This window comes from Anabas testudineus, chromosome 24 (genome assembly GCF_900324465.2).
Source record: "Anabas testudineus chromosome 24, fAnaTes1.2, whole genome shotgun sequence".
Classification (NCBI taxonomy): domain Eukaryota; kingdom Metazoa; phylum Chordata; class Actinopteri; order Anabantiformes; family Anabantidae; genus Anabas; species Anabas testudineus.
The window spans coordinates 16349891-16367952 of record NC_046632.1 but is presented as its reverse complement, the minus strand read 5'-3'; the positions used below and the strand labels follow the sequence as shown (position 1 = coordinate 16367952).

The window sequence follows — 18062 nt, the reverse complement described above, 5'->3', positions numbered from 1 at the left end:
ATTTATTATATTAAGCAGGATATACACTTCTGAGCTCCTCTATTTCCAATGTACCATAATAAGAAGGTCAAACTAACTATATTAATACTAATAACTAATAAATTCCTGTTTTAGCTCCTCCATTAAAATAGATTTATACTCTGATAATATTTCGATTAGCTGCAGATTATCTTCAGTCATGATTCATGAGAACTCAGTAACTGTTGGTACCAGGCATCAGGAACAAATCTTCTCTTCTCGTTATTAAACGAACTTGAACTGAATGTTCACTGAACTCTTAAACCAGCAGCAGTGAACACAACGTGAGCTTGTGCCAAAGCTGTTCACTGTACAGCACCGAACCGAACATGGATACATAGTGGGGGGGTCGGGGTCGGGCATGCTTCACACCGGTGCTGTGCGCGGTACTGGAGTGAAACTACAGCAGCACTTTTGTGAACTCTCGTTTAAAAAAGAGTGGATCTGGGATCTGTTCAAAACCCGCACGCTGGCGCACCGATCTGGTCCCGAGGCGCAGCGCGGCGCAGCGCGTGGCGCACTGTCTGTGGCGCACTGAGCTCATCAGAGGGATCTGTAAAGACACTGAATTATTTTTTAAAAGCTCTGATCAGGTGTGAGGTCCCCAGGTGTATAACAAACCATCCTCAGCACCTCTTTCGACCCACACTGTGCCGGTTCTGCCCAAAGCGCCAAGTTCAAGTGCAGGTTCAGGTGGCGGCGTGATGAGCTTATTAAATATTAAGTTATGAATAAAATAACTGTTTTATTGGCCAGAAACATTCAGAAACATCTCATTTATCTGTATTTATTTGTATTTATTTTTACCTCTAGGCCAAACATCAACATGCGGTGCGGTTGAGACAGAGGTTTATTACTCTCTATAATAAAACTTCCTTTGGCTTTAAGTCCGGTTCTTCAGTGAGAGTTGGTTCTATCCAGAACCTTTTTTTTTTGTGCTTATGTCCCTTTAGGGTGTCCGTACAAAACGTCACTGAGAATCAGAAGCCAACATGTTTGGGCAACATGGTCTCTGTTCACTGACCTGTGTCATGTTCTGTGTGTCGTGTGCACCAGTTTGAATTCACCAGTTTAAATTCACCAGTTTAAATTCACCAGTTTAAATTCACTCCCTGCCCCTTTGTGCTTCTCTCATTCATCACATGTGATTGCGCGCTGCTGCTCCGCGCAGTGTGTTTTATTGATGGAGCCAACAGAGGTTGGTTCTCAGTGAAGTTCACAGGACACCATATGACTTTTCAGGATTCAACACCGTCTTTGTTCTACAACACTGTGTTTGCTCATGCGTTGTTATATAAGCCAGCAGCACTCTTTAACCAGAGCTGCTGGTTGCGCAATTCTTCCCGTGGTCTCTGCTGGACTCTATCAAATAGTAACTCACTGCTTTCTTAGCTGCAAACGCGGGTTTTCCAGTAACCAGGTTTCCAGATTTAGTGCATGTGAACTCGTTCAGACTGCCCGAGAGACCTGGATTGTCTCTTCGACCTGGTTACTGGAGTGCCTGGAAGCGCGCTGGATGATGCACTGATGTATTTTTATCCTTCTCACACAACTTTGATGGAGCTCGTTGGTCTCGACAGTTCAGGGTGTTTTCGGTCCGTAGTTCAAGCCCATTAAAGAGTTGGTGGCAGAGAGGAGCCAGGTTTTGGCAGGGAGTCGGTTCTTTGGTTGTGGAAACGCGCAGACCTGGTTCCAAATTAATCAACAGCTCGGAATCAGCCCTGGAACTGGCCCGGTGGAAACAACATTTCTGTTGTGCTCTTTCTCTGAATAATTTCCAAGAACACACAGAAGTTCAGGCTGAGCAGTGATGCCGACCTTTGATGACCTCCTGGAGGAGGCTGGCTCCTTCGGCCGCTGCCAGAGGCGTGTCTTCGCCCTGCTCTCTCTGCTGCCGGTGCTTTTTGCAGGTGTGTACGTTGGCATCGTCTTCCAGGGGTTCACCCCGGACCACTGGTGCCGGGACTCCGCGGTGGTGGAGAAGAGGGAGTCGTGTGGCTGGAGCCTGGCGGACAGTCGCAGGCTGACGGTGCCTTCAGTCAACAGCTCTGGATCTGTGCAGTACAGCAGCTGTGAGCAGTACCAGGTGGACTGGAACAGCACAGGACTCACCTGTGACACCCGGGACCTGAACCTCAGCAGAGTCCCGGTCACTGCGTGCAAGGTGAGATCTGTGAGGTGGATTTTAGTGATGCCTGTTGGAGCATCTGTCTCTGCAGTAGAAATCCTAGAAAGCTGTGTACATGGGAATGTGGACGCTCCTTTGTGTCTTTTAGGATTTTATTCATGGTTTAAAATCTCTACTCTATCTCAACTATTTGTGAGAGAATTGTCTGTGGCCCTGAAGTTATATAAACTTGCTGCCACATAGAAAGTATCTTTAAAATCTATGTAAAAAAAAAACAGTGCTTATGTGGTAAATTATAGTGATTTGTTGACATTGCGATGTGCTGTTCACGAGTTGTCAGGGAATCAAGGGCATCACTTGGTCACTTCCTCAGTCTCCTGTTCTGATGAGCAGATGTTACAGATGTTTCCATGTGTGTGACTCTGTGTTTTTGTCTTTAAGGATGGCTGGGAGTATGACTATGAAGGCAGGAAGTCCTTCGTCACAGAGGTGAGAAGAGGAATTAAGAAGCTAAACTGGAACGATCCAGACTCTTCAGACTCTTCAGACTCTTCAGTTTCAATTTCTTGTTTCCCTTCATGTCTCAGTTTGACCTGGTGTGCTCCGATGGATGGTTCGTGGACATGTACCAGTCCACCTTCAGCGTTGGAAACCTCATCGGCAGCTTTGCTTTTGGTTACTTCGCTGACAGGTGATACCCTCCGTTATTTACAGTCTCACACTTCACCAGTCGCAGTTGAACTGTAACTGAGAGTCAGTGATGAGCTTTAGATTCACACTGTTAGAGACTCAGGCTGCACTTGTCGTGGTAGAAGTTTTACTTGGAGGTAGAGACCACGTTTCCCTTAAGCTCCAGCAGTTTTTGTCCTATTTTCTTCTTGAACTAATACAACACAATGTGGTGAAGATGAGCCACATTTGATAATTAATTTTACTTTTATCAAACAAGTGCAGAGTTGTGCATTAGATTTTAAAGTCAAAGTCAGTATGTTAATGTGATTTCTGACGTGCTGTAGTCATTTCAGATTTTTCTCTAAAAACACGTCGACTCATGTTTCTCTTCCTCTAAAACGAGTTCTCACCTGCTTTTTCTTCTTGTGTCTGCAGGTTTGGGAGGAGGCTCTGTTTGCTGGTGTCCATCATGGTGAACGCCATGTCAGGCCTCATCCTGGCTGTGGTTCCGAACTATATCTCCATCCTGGTGGCGAGGACCGCGTTTGGTTTTGGAGCCAAAGGATGCTGGATGGCCTCTTACGTGCTGAGTAATAACAGTCTCCACTTTATTTTAAACCTCTGTGACACTGAGTCTGTGTTTGTTCGGTTTTAATGTTTTCTGGCGTCTCAGTCGCAGAAATCGTTGGAGTTGAATACAGACGAACAGTTGGCATCTTGTATCAGATCATGTTCAGTTTCGGTGTCATCCTCCTCCCTCTGCTCGCCTACTACATCACTGACTGGCGCTGGCTGCAGGTCATCTTCTCTGCGCCCTACATCCTGTTCCTGTCCTGTTACTGGTGAGTAGCAGTAGTTCTCTAACTGTCCAGGTGCAGATCCAGAGGTCCAGAGTCAGAGGAACCTGATGTGTAAAATCTATCCTGCAGAGCACAGAGCAGGAAAAGTCACTGACTCATAAAATGTTCTTATTTTATATGTAGTTTAACACATTTAGACGTGGGAAACTTTAACTATGACGTCTAGACTGAGGACCGATTTTAAAGCATTTTACATGACATCGTGTTCTCCTGACTGTTACTATGGTTATTTAGTTCCTTGAACCTTCAAGTTTTACAAAGACATACCATCACTGTTACCACAGTGTTTGCACTTTATGACTGTTTGATACAGATATAAGCAGCTGTAGTTGCAGATAAATCGCCTGAAACAGAGGCCGAAGCCATCTCACCTGACTCCTCTCGATGTGGAGGAGCAGCAACTCTACTCTGAGCTCCTCACCCTATCCCTAAGGGCGCTCCCAGACACAGTGGCAAGAAAAAGTATGTGAACCTTTTTGAGTTTCATGGTTTTCTGCATGAATTTGTCATAAAATGTGATCTGATCTTCAGATTATTATATATATATTTACATATACAATATGCCTAAAATAATAACACAAAAGAAGCTTTCAGAGGATCAAGAATAGTTGTGATGTCAAAGACTTCACCAGTCTACAGGTAGGCAGTAGGCAAATTCATGTAGAAAACCATAAAATTGAAAAATTAAAAAGGTTCACATACTTTTTCTTGCCACTTAGTAGGAAGGTTGAGTGGTTTGTCGTCACCATGACAGACCTGTACATGGACCACGTTGACCCTCCATCCTTCCCTCACTTGAGGCAGGATCTTTCCTCCACCTTTTTCCACTTGGGAACCATGGCCTCGGACTTGGAAGTGCTGATTCTCATGTCAGCCGCTTCACACATGGCTGAAAACCGCCCCAGTACATGCTGAAGATCTTCTGCAAAAAGCAGGGATGAGATCCTGTCGTCCCCAAACCAGAACCCCTACGGCCCTGAAATTCTGTCCATGAAATCAAAACGACATCATTAGTTCATACTTTCTCAGATTCTAGTGTTGGTTAATAAAAATGATAAGATAATGTCCGGGTGGTTTTGTGTCACAGGTTTGTTCCAGAGTCTCCGCGGTGGCTCATCTCCCAGAACAAATCGTCTAAAGCTCTGGAGATCACTGCAGCTATGGCCAAGGAGAACAAGAGGACACTCAAACAATATGAGGTAGATCAAAAAGGACATACATGTTAAAAAAGTCATGTTTCTATTGTATTTAGTGTCATTTCTCCTAAATAATTTGTATTAGGATCACAGCTTGTCGTCATTACTGGTTTCAGGAAGTGGCCGAGGACGAGGGTGACTCCCCCACCGCCTCTTTGCTGGACTTGATCAGAACACCGAAGATGAGGAAACACACGTTCATTCTCTCGTTCAACTGGTGAGTGTATAAACGTCACAGATGTATTTATTAAGGACGTGATTATTCAACATCATTGTTTCTACTCTGCAGGTTCACCAGTGCTGTGGTTTATCAGGGTCTCATCATGCGGGTTGGAATAACAGGAGGAAATCTCTACATCGACTTCCTCATCACTGCCCTGGTGGAGTTTCCTGCTGCCTTACTCATCCTCTTCACCATTGAACGCATTGGCCGACGTCTTCCCTTTGCCCTCTCCAACATCATAGCTGGAGCCTCCTGCTTAGCAGCTGCCTTCATCGCTGACGGTGAGTTGTAGTAGACGTTTAGACTTGACGAGACGTTCTGAAGGACTGATGTCTGCTGTCTCTGTACCTCAGGAATGGTGTGGTTGAAGATGGTGGCGGCCTGTATCGGTCGACTCGGCATCACCATAGCTTTTGAGATGGTCTTGTTTGTTAACACTGAGATCTACCCAACATATGTAAGGTGAGGTCTGGACGTGAACAAGTTTCAGATTTCAGTCCTCTACCCACTTGAGCTTGAGGGTCCTGTGCAATATCTTAGCTGTTACTAGAACAGCACTCTTCTGGACAGAGATGTGAGGTGTTGTTCCTGGGATCTGCTGGAGCTATCCGCTCCTCCCTTCTGTCTTTAGGACTTCCAGCCTGTTCTCAGAACTACATCAATTTCCTCATCAGTTGATGGTGATCAGCAGCAGACTTTACTTACTTCACTTATTCTTGGTAACCAAGAATTAAGCCCTGTTATTATTGGGGGCTTGAATCCAATCTCTAAATCTCTGGTAATATCTCCCCGCTAACCAGGAATCGAACCTACTCCCTACCATACCAAAGTCAGTGGCACTAACCACTTAACTATCTCTATATATAATTCAAGTTTGGATTATGTTTGTTTTCACTGAGTAAATTAGAATAAGACGTTTTTGCAGACTTTAGTACAGACTTGTGCAACTGAAGATAAAGAGATTCAGACTTTAAAGTTCACCACTTACGTTCCAGTTGCCCGCAGGTCTGTTTAAGAGCCCGGGTTTCTGCAGTAAACCAGTGTTTAGGTCACGTTAACCTTCTGTTTTGGTGGTAAAAACAGCCACTGAATCTAGAAGATCAAATAAGGCTGTGTTCAAATCACTAGTATAAGTTTCAACTGTGTCTAGATTAATTCAACTGAGCCAGAACTGATGGTTTGTTGGGTCAATTGGGTCAGGAAGTAAAGACAGTTGCACTATTACTGTGGGGGGGGGCAAGTTAATAATGCTTATAACTTGATGAGGCATGGGCACTTGTGTACTCGGGTGGGGAGGCTTCATTTAGTGGAAGATCTATTATAGATCTAGATCTATTTTACAGTTGATAAATGTGATAAATGAGTTTTTGTCATTAGATCTACGTCAGCTATCAAGACGACACATTATCTAATGCGAAAGCCACGTCATTATGCGAGACGTTACTTGGTACAGTTAAGACTAAACTCGACAATTTTTCCACTCCATATAGGAACCTGGGAGTTTCCGTTTGTTCCACTCTGTGCGACGTTGGTGGGATGATAGCTCCCTTCCTGCTCTACAGACTGGCTGCCGTCTGGCTCGAGCTGCCACTCATCATCTTTGGTGAGTAAAATCAACAGTTTGACCACTGGTGGTGCACTGTCGAATGAAATTCATATAAATGAACACATGGGATATACAGTTTGTCTTTCAAGGGGTTTAAACCACAGGATGTATTGTAGCCAGTCTGAAGCTCAGAGTTGCAGCTTACATCCAGTGTCATGTTGTATTTTGTCACAGGTATTGTAGCTTTCATCGCTGGAGGTTTGGTCTTTTTCCTGCCTGAGACCAAAGGAATTCCTCTACCTGAGACCATCGATGATATTGAATTCCCTGATCGGTGAGAGATCTCAATTACTAGACCGTTTTCTTTTTTTTTTTTTACTGGCAGTGTAATTTAAAATGTGAATGTCTGTGTTCAACGTTACCTGAATAAAGAGATGCTATTTGTTTTGCTTTCTTAGAAAAAAGGAGAATCAGGAGAACAAGCACAGCAAGAAGCTTAAAGTCAGAGCCGAGAACCAGGAAACAGCACTGTGACCGACCTTTTTGCATGTATGTACATAGATGGATTTTATTTTATTCACTGATACAATGAGCTGAGCAAATGACACTTTCTAAAATAATTCTAACTTTGTGTTTTACTTCTCAGGTTTTACAGAAAACACACCTTTACATCCTAAAACCCGGCCTACCCTCTGCCTTCTGTTTCCGCCACATGAAAGAAAACACTTTGACACACTAACATCAGATAATACCTGGACAACAAACCTGTGGTACGTAGTCATGCTGGAGCAGAACAGTACATAAAATATCTTCAAAGAGCAGCCACATTTGAAGCTATCTCATGAAAGTGGACTTTTTTCCTAATTGGCTTTAATGGTTCTGTCGATCCAATCAACGAACTTGGAGACTCGAGCATAGACGCCGGGTTTCATGGCATTAGCACATCCCAAACCCCAGGACGTGACACCCTGCAGGACATATTTGTTCTGGGCATAGCACACCAGAGGGCCGCCGCTGTCGCCCTGCAGGGAGAGGAAAAAAATACATGTAGCAAAACTGTTCGGACTTTTCGGACTGTTTTACACATTTGGTGCATTCGAAAGCTTCTTAATGGCAACTGGACTTGATGTTCTACTGCTCATTTGAAAAGATCTGACTGCTGGAAATGTCTAGTTTCCACCAAATGGCCAAGGATTTAAATGTCACCATTTGTTTTTACATCTACAAACTATATTTGTCAATCGTATTAATATGAAAATAACTGTACTATAAAATAACCAAAACTTGCATTACATTAATTGAAATTAACACATTGCTGTAGGAGTTAATTATGAGCACTAGTTATAGTTTTGGAATCAGTAGTTTGAGTTTCTTATACCTGGCAGCTGTCTGTTCCTCCCTCAATGTTTCCTGCACACATCTCGTGGTCTTTGACTCTGCCGTTCAGGTAGGATGGACGATTACAGATCTTGTTCTCGATCACAGGGAACCCAGCTTCCTTCAGGACGCCCTCGCCTCCTGTACCTGTAACACACCACGTTTCCACTTAAGCACTTATCTTCCTCATCATTTAGAAATGGACAGTATCATCACTACTGCATTTTCCTCCAACTGGAAATTTAAGGCGCAGTTGTCTGACAAACATCAGGGAACTTTGCAGTTGGACTGTTTTAAGATACTGGATGTTTTTTTTGTTTTTTTTTTACTAACCCTACTCTAAACATCCAGTGTGTTAAGATGTTCAGAAAGGTGCACATGAGGACTAACTACAGGTAACTCCTTTGCACACATGCTGGTGAAAGTTTCAAACTATGTGCTGCAGTAGTTTTAGCCATGTCAAATGAAATCTATTGTTGATTTACGTCTACCTTTTTGTACTTTGGATGTTTCCATAATGTGATGTTCTTTACCTTTTACTGTGACTTAAAAAACAACCAATGTGATAAAATGTGGTAGATTTAAACATGGAGCCATAATTATCTGAATCAGTAAAGTGCCTTGATGATTGTTGCTAAATAAATAAACTGAAATGAAACGATATTTGTGTTTTGTTTTTTACAACTTGCTGCTTCCAAGTTAATAAAACTGTAGGTGCCTATAAATAAATTGGGAGTGATTTAAATATTTTTACTGGATTTTGAAGTTTTTTTCGGCCTTAAAGCAAAAACATACCATTATACTAAAATAGACGCCTCCATTTAACACAAAGTGATGACCTTTAAGCTTTTTGGACCCCGAAAAAGAAGTGATGATCACTTAAAATGTCTTCACTGTCCTAACATTTATACACACACAGAGATAGCAGTAAAGAATAAACACGTACCTTGAGTCTCACCCCATCCAGTCACGTAACACTCGGTGCCGCTGGGAACAATATAGTCCTTCTCCGGTAGACAAGCTGGTAGGACTTTGTCACATATCAGTGCGTTGCTGAAAAAGTGGGGAATAGATGTATGTCATCATTTATAAGACTTTTATTTTCCTATTCTGTTAACTGCTTAATGATGACACAGTTTCCATAATTGTATGGAGTATTGTATTATTGACCCTACTTACACCGTCACCTAGCTAACAAATCACAACTTATGGCACACTAGTAGTGCAGGGGTAGGATACAGTTGTACTGAGCACTGTAGTGGGATGACCAGTCCACTACTTACCTTTCCAGTTTAAGCAGAGCAATGTCGGCTCCGTTGGGTCCCAGCACCAGTTTTTCCAGTCTCTTCTCCTGTTTCGATGGCTCATTGGCTCTCTCTGTGTTGATACCCAGGAGAACTTTGTAGGCTGCAGGCCTCTTGGATCTACAGTACATAAACATTTGTTAACGCACACACATTACCAGTGGTTGTGTTATTACAGGTGTTGGTCTGTAGCTGTTTTTAATGGTCACTCTGACCTCTCCAGGCAGTGTGCAGCAGTGAGGACCCACTGTGGATGGATCAGAGTTCCTCCACAGAAATGGATTCCAGTACTGGTAAAAAGAAATGAGGGCAAATTAAAAATGTGTCCTTGTTAGAGTCAGATATGCATCTCAAAGCTTTGTTTGGCATTCACAATACAACAGGGTCATTCGTGAAATAGATCAATTCAGTTATGTTCAGTTATCAATATCTGAATTCCACACAATTATTAAGACATTTGTTAGACAGGTTTCTCTAAATGATTATTCAATCAGTGATACATAGGGAAAACTAATAAGGTTGTTAAAAACACCCTTTTCTGATGGATTTTAATAATCCTCAAAAACGTTTCTAGTTCTCCCCCCAGGAGTTTTGACTATCAAATGAGCCATTGGGTTGTTATTTTGCTTTACTTAGCTAATTTATCACCCTGTGTATTAAACAGTTTTTCCCTTGACATCATTTTCTTGTACTGTTGCACTCACTCGGTCCGGAGGCTGATTTGCCAGGGCCATGAGTATGGCTTAGAGACGCATCCTCCAACAATACGACCAAAACAACGCTTTGGTTGGGTGACTGGCATCCCACATTTATCTATAAAGAAAGTTCACAAATCTTTACACAAAAATCAAACTAAATTGGGAAATACTAAGATAAAATGTTTAAAAATGATATAAAATCTCTTGGACATCAGATATTTCCTCTCTTCTTGCTCTGCCACACTAGTATTTCATCGCAAATGTAGTTTTTTATGATAACATGCATGATAACATGCAATGAAATGGGATAAATTCTAATATTAAGCTGTTGGTGATATGTTATCACGCTTAAATTACAAACCAGTTGAAAGAACCATTTGTTTTCAAGTTAATAAACACTTTCACCAGTTGGCAACAACAGATAGGTCATGAATCACTAAAGTTGTCCCCTGGTAACCATGAATCTTGTCCCATATTTCTGGCATTACTGGTTATATTTCACTCCTACTGATACAAACATTTCTATGGACATACAGAAACAGTAAAATTCACTTCAGCAATTAATTCTAAACTTTCACAGAAAGCTCACGTACTTTCTTCACAGTCAGGGATCTGACAGTGCTCCCATTTCTTGTTCCTGTCAGTAGTGTAACACCACGGTCCATTGACATCACCGTCTGGGTTTCTGCAGCTCTGACAGGGAAAACCAAAGGGTGGGGGGGGGAACTGAATGAACTACAAAACGACAAATCAAATCTGTCCTCACCCCAAAAAAAGTCTACAAGTCAAAATTATTCACACAGGGGAACAGACACTTACATTGCCTTCCAGGCCCTTGTCAGGGTGACTTTGTGGTGTGAAGCTGTTGTGTTGGTGAGGAGACTGAGAACTCCATTCCTGACAGGTCACCCCTGATGTAGTGATGGAGGTTGGACCTCTGTATGTTTCTCCTTTTCCAATCTTACAGTCTAACACAGCAACAGAGATACATTTTGGTGAATAAAGGAGAAAACAAAGAGAAGATCATGCACTGAAAAAGTTGATTTACCTGGCTCTTGTGGGGTCGGAGAGACTATGAAAGGGTTTTGGGCGACTATGGAAGGGTCCTGGGGTACAGAACTTTGGGTGGTTGGTGCTCCTGAAGAGCATTTCTTCACGCTGCAGTATTCCCAGCGCACAGAGGGATCTGTAGTGTAACACCAAGGAGCCCGGTCTCCATCGGGGTTCCTGCACAGATTCCTCTTGAGGTCCCTGTAGAGAAAATAAAAGTAGAACCTCAGAACAGCACCACTGGATTTGAGCATTACTTTTAATATAAAATGTTTCTGTTAGACACAACAATGAAAATACGATCAGGCTACAAGAGTTGCTTCTGAGTACATATTTTACCTCCTGTGGAAAATAAAATAGAAAATGTCAAATTTAAAAAACTATTTTCTCTTCATTTTCAAAAATGTAATAAAGAAACCACTAATTGCATTTTGGCTTATTTATCTTATTCAGACAACAGTAGATATGGCGCAAAGAAATAAATCCTTCCTAACTGGCTTGAATACTTTTAGTTTTGGTCTATGTGAACTCTTGATTATACCAACCTTGTGAAATCACCACTTCATTGTTTGCATTAAAAATGCTTTAACTTAGAACTAAAATCTGCATTTTCAAATCTAAAATGTATTTAATACTCACGCGTTGGGGAATTTATCTTCAGTTTTTTGATGGCTGTGAGGAGACATGGAGTTCCACCACTGACATTTCTTTCCGCTGACGGTCTCTGATGTTATGCCACGGTAACTCGAACCGTTTCCCTCATAACAGTCTTCTGACTCTGGTGGGATCACTGGGTCATCTGTGATGAGAGACAAAATTTACTGTAGGCTAATATTCTGTTGTATTCCCATCATGAAGCTTAGAGATTCAATACATTTAAAAGTTCTTTAAGTCATTATTTGAAGCTCAAACGTTGGGTGGTGTTCCTCGGTTACCAGTGTTGTTAACAACATTGGAATTGGTGCTGTAAATGTACTTCCATTAATTAATGCTTTTCTGAAGTAGAGTGGAAATCCTCATCATTGAACACCGTTTTACCTGGTCGGGGTGCATTCCCACAGCTCGGCACGCTGCAGTATTCCCAGCGAGTTTCAGGATCCGTGGTGTAACACCAGGGCTTCCTCTCATTATCGGGGTTACGGCAGTAGTTGTTATCTAGGCCTCTGACAAATAAATAAATAGATCAATGGTGCTGGTGCAATGGTGCAATGTTATATTGTGAGCTGTCACTAACATTTTGACCACGCTATTGTGTTTTTAACAGTGTGAATAGATACAGGAGCTCTTACTTGCAGGGGTAGTTGTCTGGGGTACGGTTGTGTTTGTGTGGTGTCTGAGCTGACCAGCTCTGGCATGTTTTCCCAGACTCCGTCACAGCAATCGTGCCTCTGTATGATCCACCTTCACCGGTGGCACACGTTAGCTCTGGGACAATGGTGGGAGGCTCGGACGCTGAGGACAGATAAGGATATGGATGAATAATTGCATAAGACACAGAATACTAAAAAAAGACAATTGTCACTGAACATGTATTCAGAATTACACCTCAAACTATAAAGCAAACAGGAAGGCAAACATCAATCCTGTGCAGAAATGCTGCAAGGTTTTCTAGACTGAAAGACAGTGGTTCGTTTTCATGTTTCAGCTTGTTTTCAGGAAGAATGGATGTTGGGTTGTATGTGCCAAAGATGAAAAAGTTCATCCACTCTGTTGTCAGCTAAAAGAACATCCACTTTTGTTTTATCATCAACTTAGGACATGTATGTTTATGTATGTTTGTATTTTTATAAAGAGAAACTGAGCCTTCACCTTTCTGTGTCCACTTTTTACACCTTTGGTGATAATATGTTGTTCTGTTTATGTACACACTAAGTCAAGCTAACTAACATGTTTACATTAAATAAAATCCAGTCCTTACAGTCACAGTTTTGGGAGCTTTGACATAGAAATAGAGCTTTACAGAACTTAATTAGAGTAAAAGTAAAAGGAGACATATTGAAATATGGTGACTTACTGCAGCGAGGAATGGAACAGAAGTCCCATCGTTTGGATGGGCTGGTGGTGAAGCACCAAGGTTTGGGGTCTCCATCAGGGTTCCTGCAGTAGTTCTCTTCAAGATACTTCTCTGGAAGACTAGAAAAACGCAAAAACAATTCTGGTTTAGCCTCTGATAGATTGGTTTAATTAAGAAATCTTATGAAACCCTTCTGTTGTTTTATAATTTCAAGTGTTTCTTATGGGCTCTCACGCGCTTGGGTTGTAGCCATGGTTGTGAGGTTTCTGGGAGTCCCAGCGTTGGCAGGTGAAGCCGCTTTGAGTAGTGGAAACTTTTCCTCTGTAGTTCTCACCACTGCAGTGTATACACTCCTCTGACAAGGAACAAGCACAGACAACTATTATCTGCTGCAATTATATAGCATCATTTGTTTGCAGCAACATGCTAAAACCAGAATCAAGGGCATGGACGTGTATTATAAATTTTGTGGCAATCAATCGTACATTAACATCAAAAGATGAAACGTCAGGGAGACTCTTCAGTCAAACTTCCATGGCAGTCACCCAAAGATTTAAAAGTACATAACTACATTCAAAGAGATCCTGCTTTAGGAAAACACTGCACATATTTTCTGATCCTTTGCAGAAACTTTTGGGGACATTTTATAGTGCAGGAGTCAGAAACCCTGAAGGTGAAGTGGGTGAAGATAATGAAGAATTAGTATCTCTCAGCTTCAGACTGACTGAACTGGCTTGAAAACAAGCGAGGCAGCAAGGTTAGCCACACTCTGACTAATTCAAACACTCAAATGAGACGATGAAGTTGGAAATAGTTGGCAATCAGGATGGATGATTTGTATATTTGCCTCTGCATCACTGATATTACAGACATAAAGAAAGAAAATAAAGGAAAATCATCAAATTTACCAGTGCAGCTGGATACATTACAGTGCTCCCAGCGGGTGTTGGAATCAGTGGTGTAACACCAAGGTCCCCCACTGTCTCCATCAGGGTTTCTGCAAAAGTTAGACTCTAGGTCTGCTAACGGGTGGGTCCGTGGTGTGATGCTGCAGCCAGAGACATTCAGAAAATATATCATATATTATTCAGAAAAAAAAATATATGAAAACATGTAATGCAATGTAAAATAAGATAAAATATGTGAATACATACTTAGGCCTGTGTGGGAATAATGTTTCCCATCCCTGACAGGTTTTTCCTGTTTTTGTTTTGCTCTTTGTTCCTCTGTAGTCTGTTCCTATTCCATTCACACACTCCAGGAGGTAAGCTAGACAAGACAAAACCAACAACAGACCAGTCCAAACATCACCTACAGTCAGTGAACATTCAATATGAGTTAAACATCAACTGGAATATGGTAAAAACAACACCAAAAAAACAAACAAAAAAAACATGAGGACGTTTGCTAGAAAGAGACTAACCTTTTTTTTCATATAAGACTGTGCTGCTTCTGCGCACGGTAGTGTCTGATTTAGTGTTTGCGCCTGCTGTCCAACACTCTTGGTCCTTTTCAACATACATGAAAGACCTGCAAAAATACAACCACAGTCAGACTGGGATTCTGAACTTCACAATCAAAAATTAAACTGTGACAGTGCAAACCTACCTGCATGTGAAGGATGTTTCCATATTACATTTGTTGGAACATTCAGCCACTGTGTTCACTGAATACTGTCGTTTTTGCAGTGACAGGATCCATGCCCCTTCAGTTTTGACATAGCTGTCCACATCAGAACTAGTAACTGGAGAAGACAAATAACCAAATCCATACTTTATGTTTCTACAAATTGGTGAATAATATAGTGAAATTAAAAAACAACAAAAAAACAAATGTGCGACTTTTGGCTTGAACATAAGATTAAAATAAAGAGTGAATTAGAGCTATTTTAAATCGCACAGGCTCTTATCCATGGGCAGTCTGAGACAATGGTCCCTTCTAAATTAGCACTTTATGTATTTACGTAAAATTACTATAATTAACACTAATGAAAGTGATTATAGTAAGTTTAATAGTAGGTTTAGTAAAATTGGGCCGGAGCCACTGCTCTGAAATGCACACGTTAATCAGTGCATCAGCAACTCGATGTCAACTCCCACTGAGTAAAAACCATCACAGTGATGTAGTTTCCTCCACATTTATAAAACTGAACAACGCTCCTCTCTAAAGTTGTTATTTTAACACCTGCAAACACCTGGGGCTCATGGCAAGTGGTGTCCTACAAAACGAAATAGTGGCGACCATTTTGTTTTTCAAAAACCTTCCATACTTGTTGTACACCAACTATTTTTCACAACATAGTGCTAAAAATTGTTGCGTTTCAAAGCTGGAGCTTTAGTCATAAAGGTTAGAAACATCATTGGGGTTTTGAATGGGGTCAGAAGTTCTAGTTTTACATCATTGTCAGGGGAAGTGTGGCTCCACTGAGTCATTGAGCTTTCTTCCAGCCTCGCCTAAGAAAATTCTGAAGACAAAACAAAAGTCTAATTGCACAATTCACTAGCTACATATTGGAGTTACGCAATAATTTCTAACATGTCTAATGAGTGTACTGATTTTACTTTACCTCGACTTTACGTTTACAGGTTTATAGTTGGACTTTTAATCATAAACTGATGCAAAACAGATGTTTTGCTAAACTTATGGGCATTATAGAAATTATCCAGCAGAAATTTAAATTCTGGGTAGAAAAACTGGGTCATCAAGTTTCTAACAGTTATGTAACCCTGTGTTGACTAATTTCCCTGAACTGACCCTTAGCCATCCACCCACATGTGGGTCACAGACAGCAAACATGCAATGTGAAAAGAAAAGAAACCAAATTCTACTTTTTGACCCGTTCTCACACTGCAACTTTACTCTCTAACAACACTGGATTTTCAAGTTACTATGATAAACGTTTTTCTTTATTATTATGTGTGTCTGCACTCTTAGGATCAGCCTGAGGGTGGTGGACTTTGAATTGTGTCATGGGGCTGAGTGGGTGTTGAAGCACCAGCACAGAACTAGGGGAAAGTTGATGGAGCAAAGTAAATTGGAAGCTGATAGAAACATCAGGAATTCATGCAAATGCTTAAAGAAACGAGGAAATACACGTTCAGTAGATTAATATCACTCTTCTAATGCTAATTATGAAGCTAAAGCCAGCTCAGCAGGTAACTAGCCGCAGGTGGAAGCAGCTAGCTAGCTGCTGTTCGAAAGTAATGATGTCTATCAGCTTTATAAAAGTTCACCTAGTCCAAGGTTTTCTTACTTTACTCCGTGTGGCTGGTTCCAAGTCTTCAAAGTCACGAAATAGTTTGTTTTAGGTCGATGAACGTCACCTGTGCAAGTCAAGGTGCGCGTTCGTGACGTAGACTGACTCATTAGCATAACCCACGCCCCTAAAATGACCAAATAAGGTAACGTGCGCTGCTTCGTTCGTGTTCATTCATAGAAACAAACACTTTTCACACAGCAGACAACAAACTGCACATCTGGAAATCTGCCAGTGAATCAGAGAACACTTAGAAAGTATTAATACTTCATGTTTCCAGATGCACGAAGTTAGCTGCTGAAAAACATCTAAAGCAATATTTACCAAATGGTGGAGGTAAATATTTGTAGGCCACTAAAAAGAACTGCTCAACTCAACTTAGTGAAATGTAGACTTTGAAAAGAAAATACTAAAATATCTCTTTGTAAAAGGCACTTCAATCACTTTGTCATCATTTAAGAACAAATCTAGTCAGTACGACTGCTCCTTTTATGATATCCATTAAATTATATTTGTTTGATCAATATAAAATCCAAAGTGCAGCAGAGTAGCTGCTTCTCCCTGCTTCATGATAAGCTAATTAAACCCAACAGCAGATGCAGACGTGAGTGATATCAATCCTTTTTCCTGTCGATATGTCACAGTACAACACTTACTGTACCATTTAAAATAAATGATATTTATCTGCAAACAGATACATTACTTCCCATGATAACCAAACCTTATTTTAGTTAAGATTTGAGCGACACAAGATTTAAATCAACTGGTTATTTTTAATTTGTTTTCTTATAAACTCTCCTTTATGTTGCATGCAGACCTGTCTCTGAACATCTCCTGATGTGATTTTGTATTACAAATAACATAAAAGATTTGGTGAACACAGTGAAACTAATGTCTGTCTTTGTTTTCATATTTTCAGAAGATTAAGATGATATTGTGTCTTACCTGTGCAGACCAGGGCTCCCAGGAGGAAAGCTGCTTTGTACAGGTCCGACCTCATAGTTGACTTACTCACAGAGGTACCTCCTGGTATATTATTGGGCTCCTTTTAGCACATCGGGGAGACAAATAGGACGCCTCAATCATTAGTCAATCATTAGCTCGACAAGGATAGCAAAAGGGCAGCAGGTCAACTGTTGTTGTTGCACTGCAATATTACATCTGTGTGTGGTTTCCGTTATGTGTTCAATATTAATAAACATTTGCGTTTGGATCGTGTACTATTTATTTTCTTACCTTCCTCAGATGTGAAACACCTTTAAGGAGAGCAGGAGGAGAAGGTGGAGGCTTTTTGTCTGTACTGAGGTGGACTAACTGACGTCTTCTGTTGGTATTCTGGTGTTTTTCTGCAGAAACAGTAGATTTAGGAGACTGCCCCTGATCTTTTACCTCTTTTTCACATCATGTGACCTTTTTTATCTTGTCAACATGCAGTGTTTTGTATATTCATCTTTAGTCTTTGTGTATGTCCTGTGTGGTGGTAAACATTTCATTGTATAAGATTTAGAAACCTGCACAGGGAGGAGAAACTTCAGGTAATGCATATCTGTGTGTAGTAACAGCATGAGGTATTACAGACCGAATTTGTACTCCCTAGTGAGATATTATGTGATCTCAATCAAATGGGATCAATATATAGAGTTAATCTTCAGCTAAAAGCGACCAGTGCCCTCAACTGCAAACATATGATTACAAAACAACCTACTTTAGACTGTTAGTC

General features: G+C 41.1%; 2 protein-coding genes across 3 annotated transcripts; one reads left to right on the top strand and one right to left on the bottom strand.

The window, feature by feature from the left end:
* Positions 1-1356: 1356 nt before the first annotated feature.
* LOC113149270 (solute carrier family 22 member 2-like) lies at positions 1357-7429 on the top strand. 2 transcript variants are annotated; one of them, XM_033325889.1, is made up of 13 exons: positions 1357-2182; positions 2588-2635; positions 2734-2837; positions 3254-3408; positions 3492-3660; positions 4766-4877; positions 4991-5091; positions 5164-5378; positions 5451-5559; positions 6588-6700; positions 6878-6977; positions 7102-7192; positions 7290-7429. In XM_033325889.1, exons 1-12 carry the CDS (start codon positions 1829-1831, stop codon positions 7175-7177), a joined length of 1656 nt encoding a protein of 551 aa, XP_033181780.1. In that variant the 5' UTR covers positions 1357-1828; the 3' UTR covers positions 7178-7192; positions 7290-7429. The 2 variants fall into 2 exon arrangements, with proteins under 2 accessions (XP_033181780.1, XP_033181781.1); XM_033325890.1 differs by lacking the exons at positions 2588-2635; positions 7290-7429 and having other exon boundaries at positions 7102-7195.
* plg (plasminogen) lies at positions 7222-17675 on the bottom strand. The gene is made up of 20 exons (XM_026341248.2): positions 17579-17675; positions 17288-17387; positions 14695-14830; positions 14510-14616; positions 14241-14355; positions 13995-14134; positions 13321-13441; positions 13087-13205; positions 12362-12524; positions 12111-12235; positions 11712-11871; positions 11071-11273; positions 10842-10990; positions 10616-10715; positions 10029-10137; positions 9540-9614; positions 9304-9444; positions 8967-9073; positions 8022-8167; positions 7222-7665 (listed from the first exon to the last, which is right to left on the bottom strand). Exons 2-20 carry the CDS (start codon positions 17340-17342, stop codon positions 7504-7506), a joined length of 2433 nt encoding a protein of 810 aa, XP_026197033.1. The 5' UTR covers positions 17343-17387; positions 17579-17675; the 3' UTR covers positions 7222-7503.
* Positions 17676-18062: the final 387 nt, after the last annotated feature.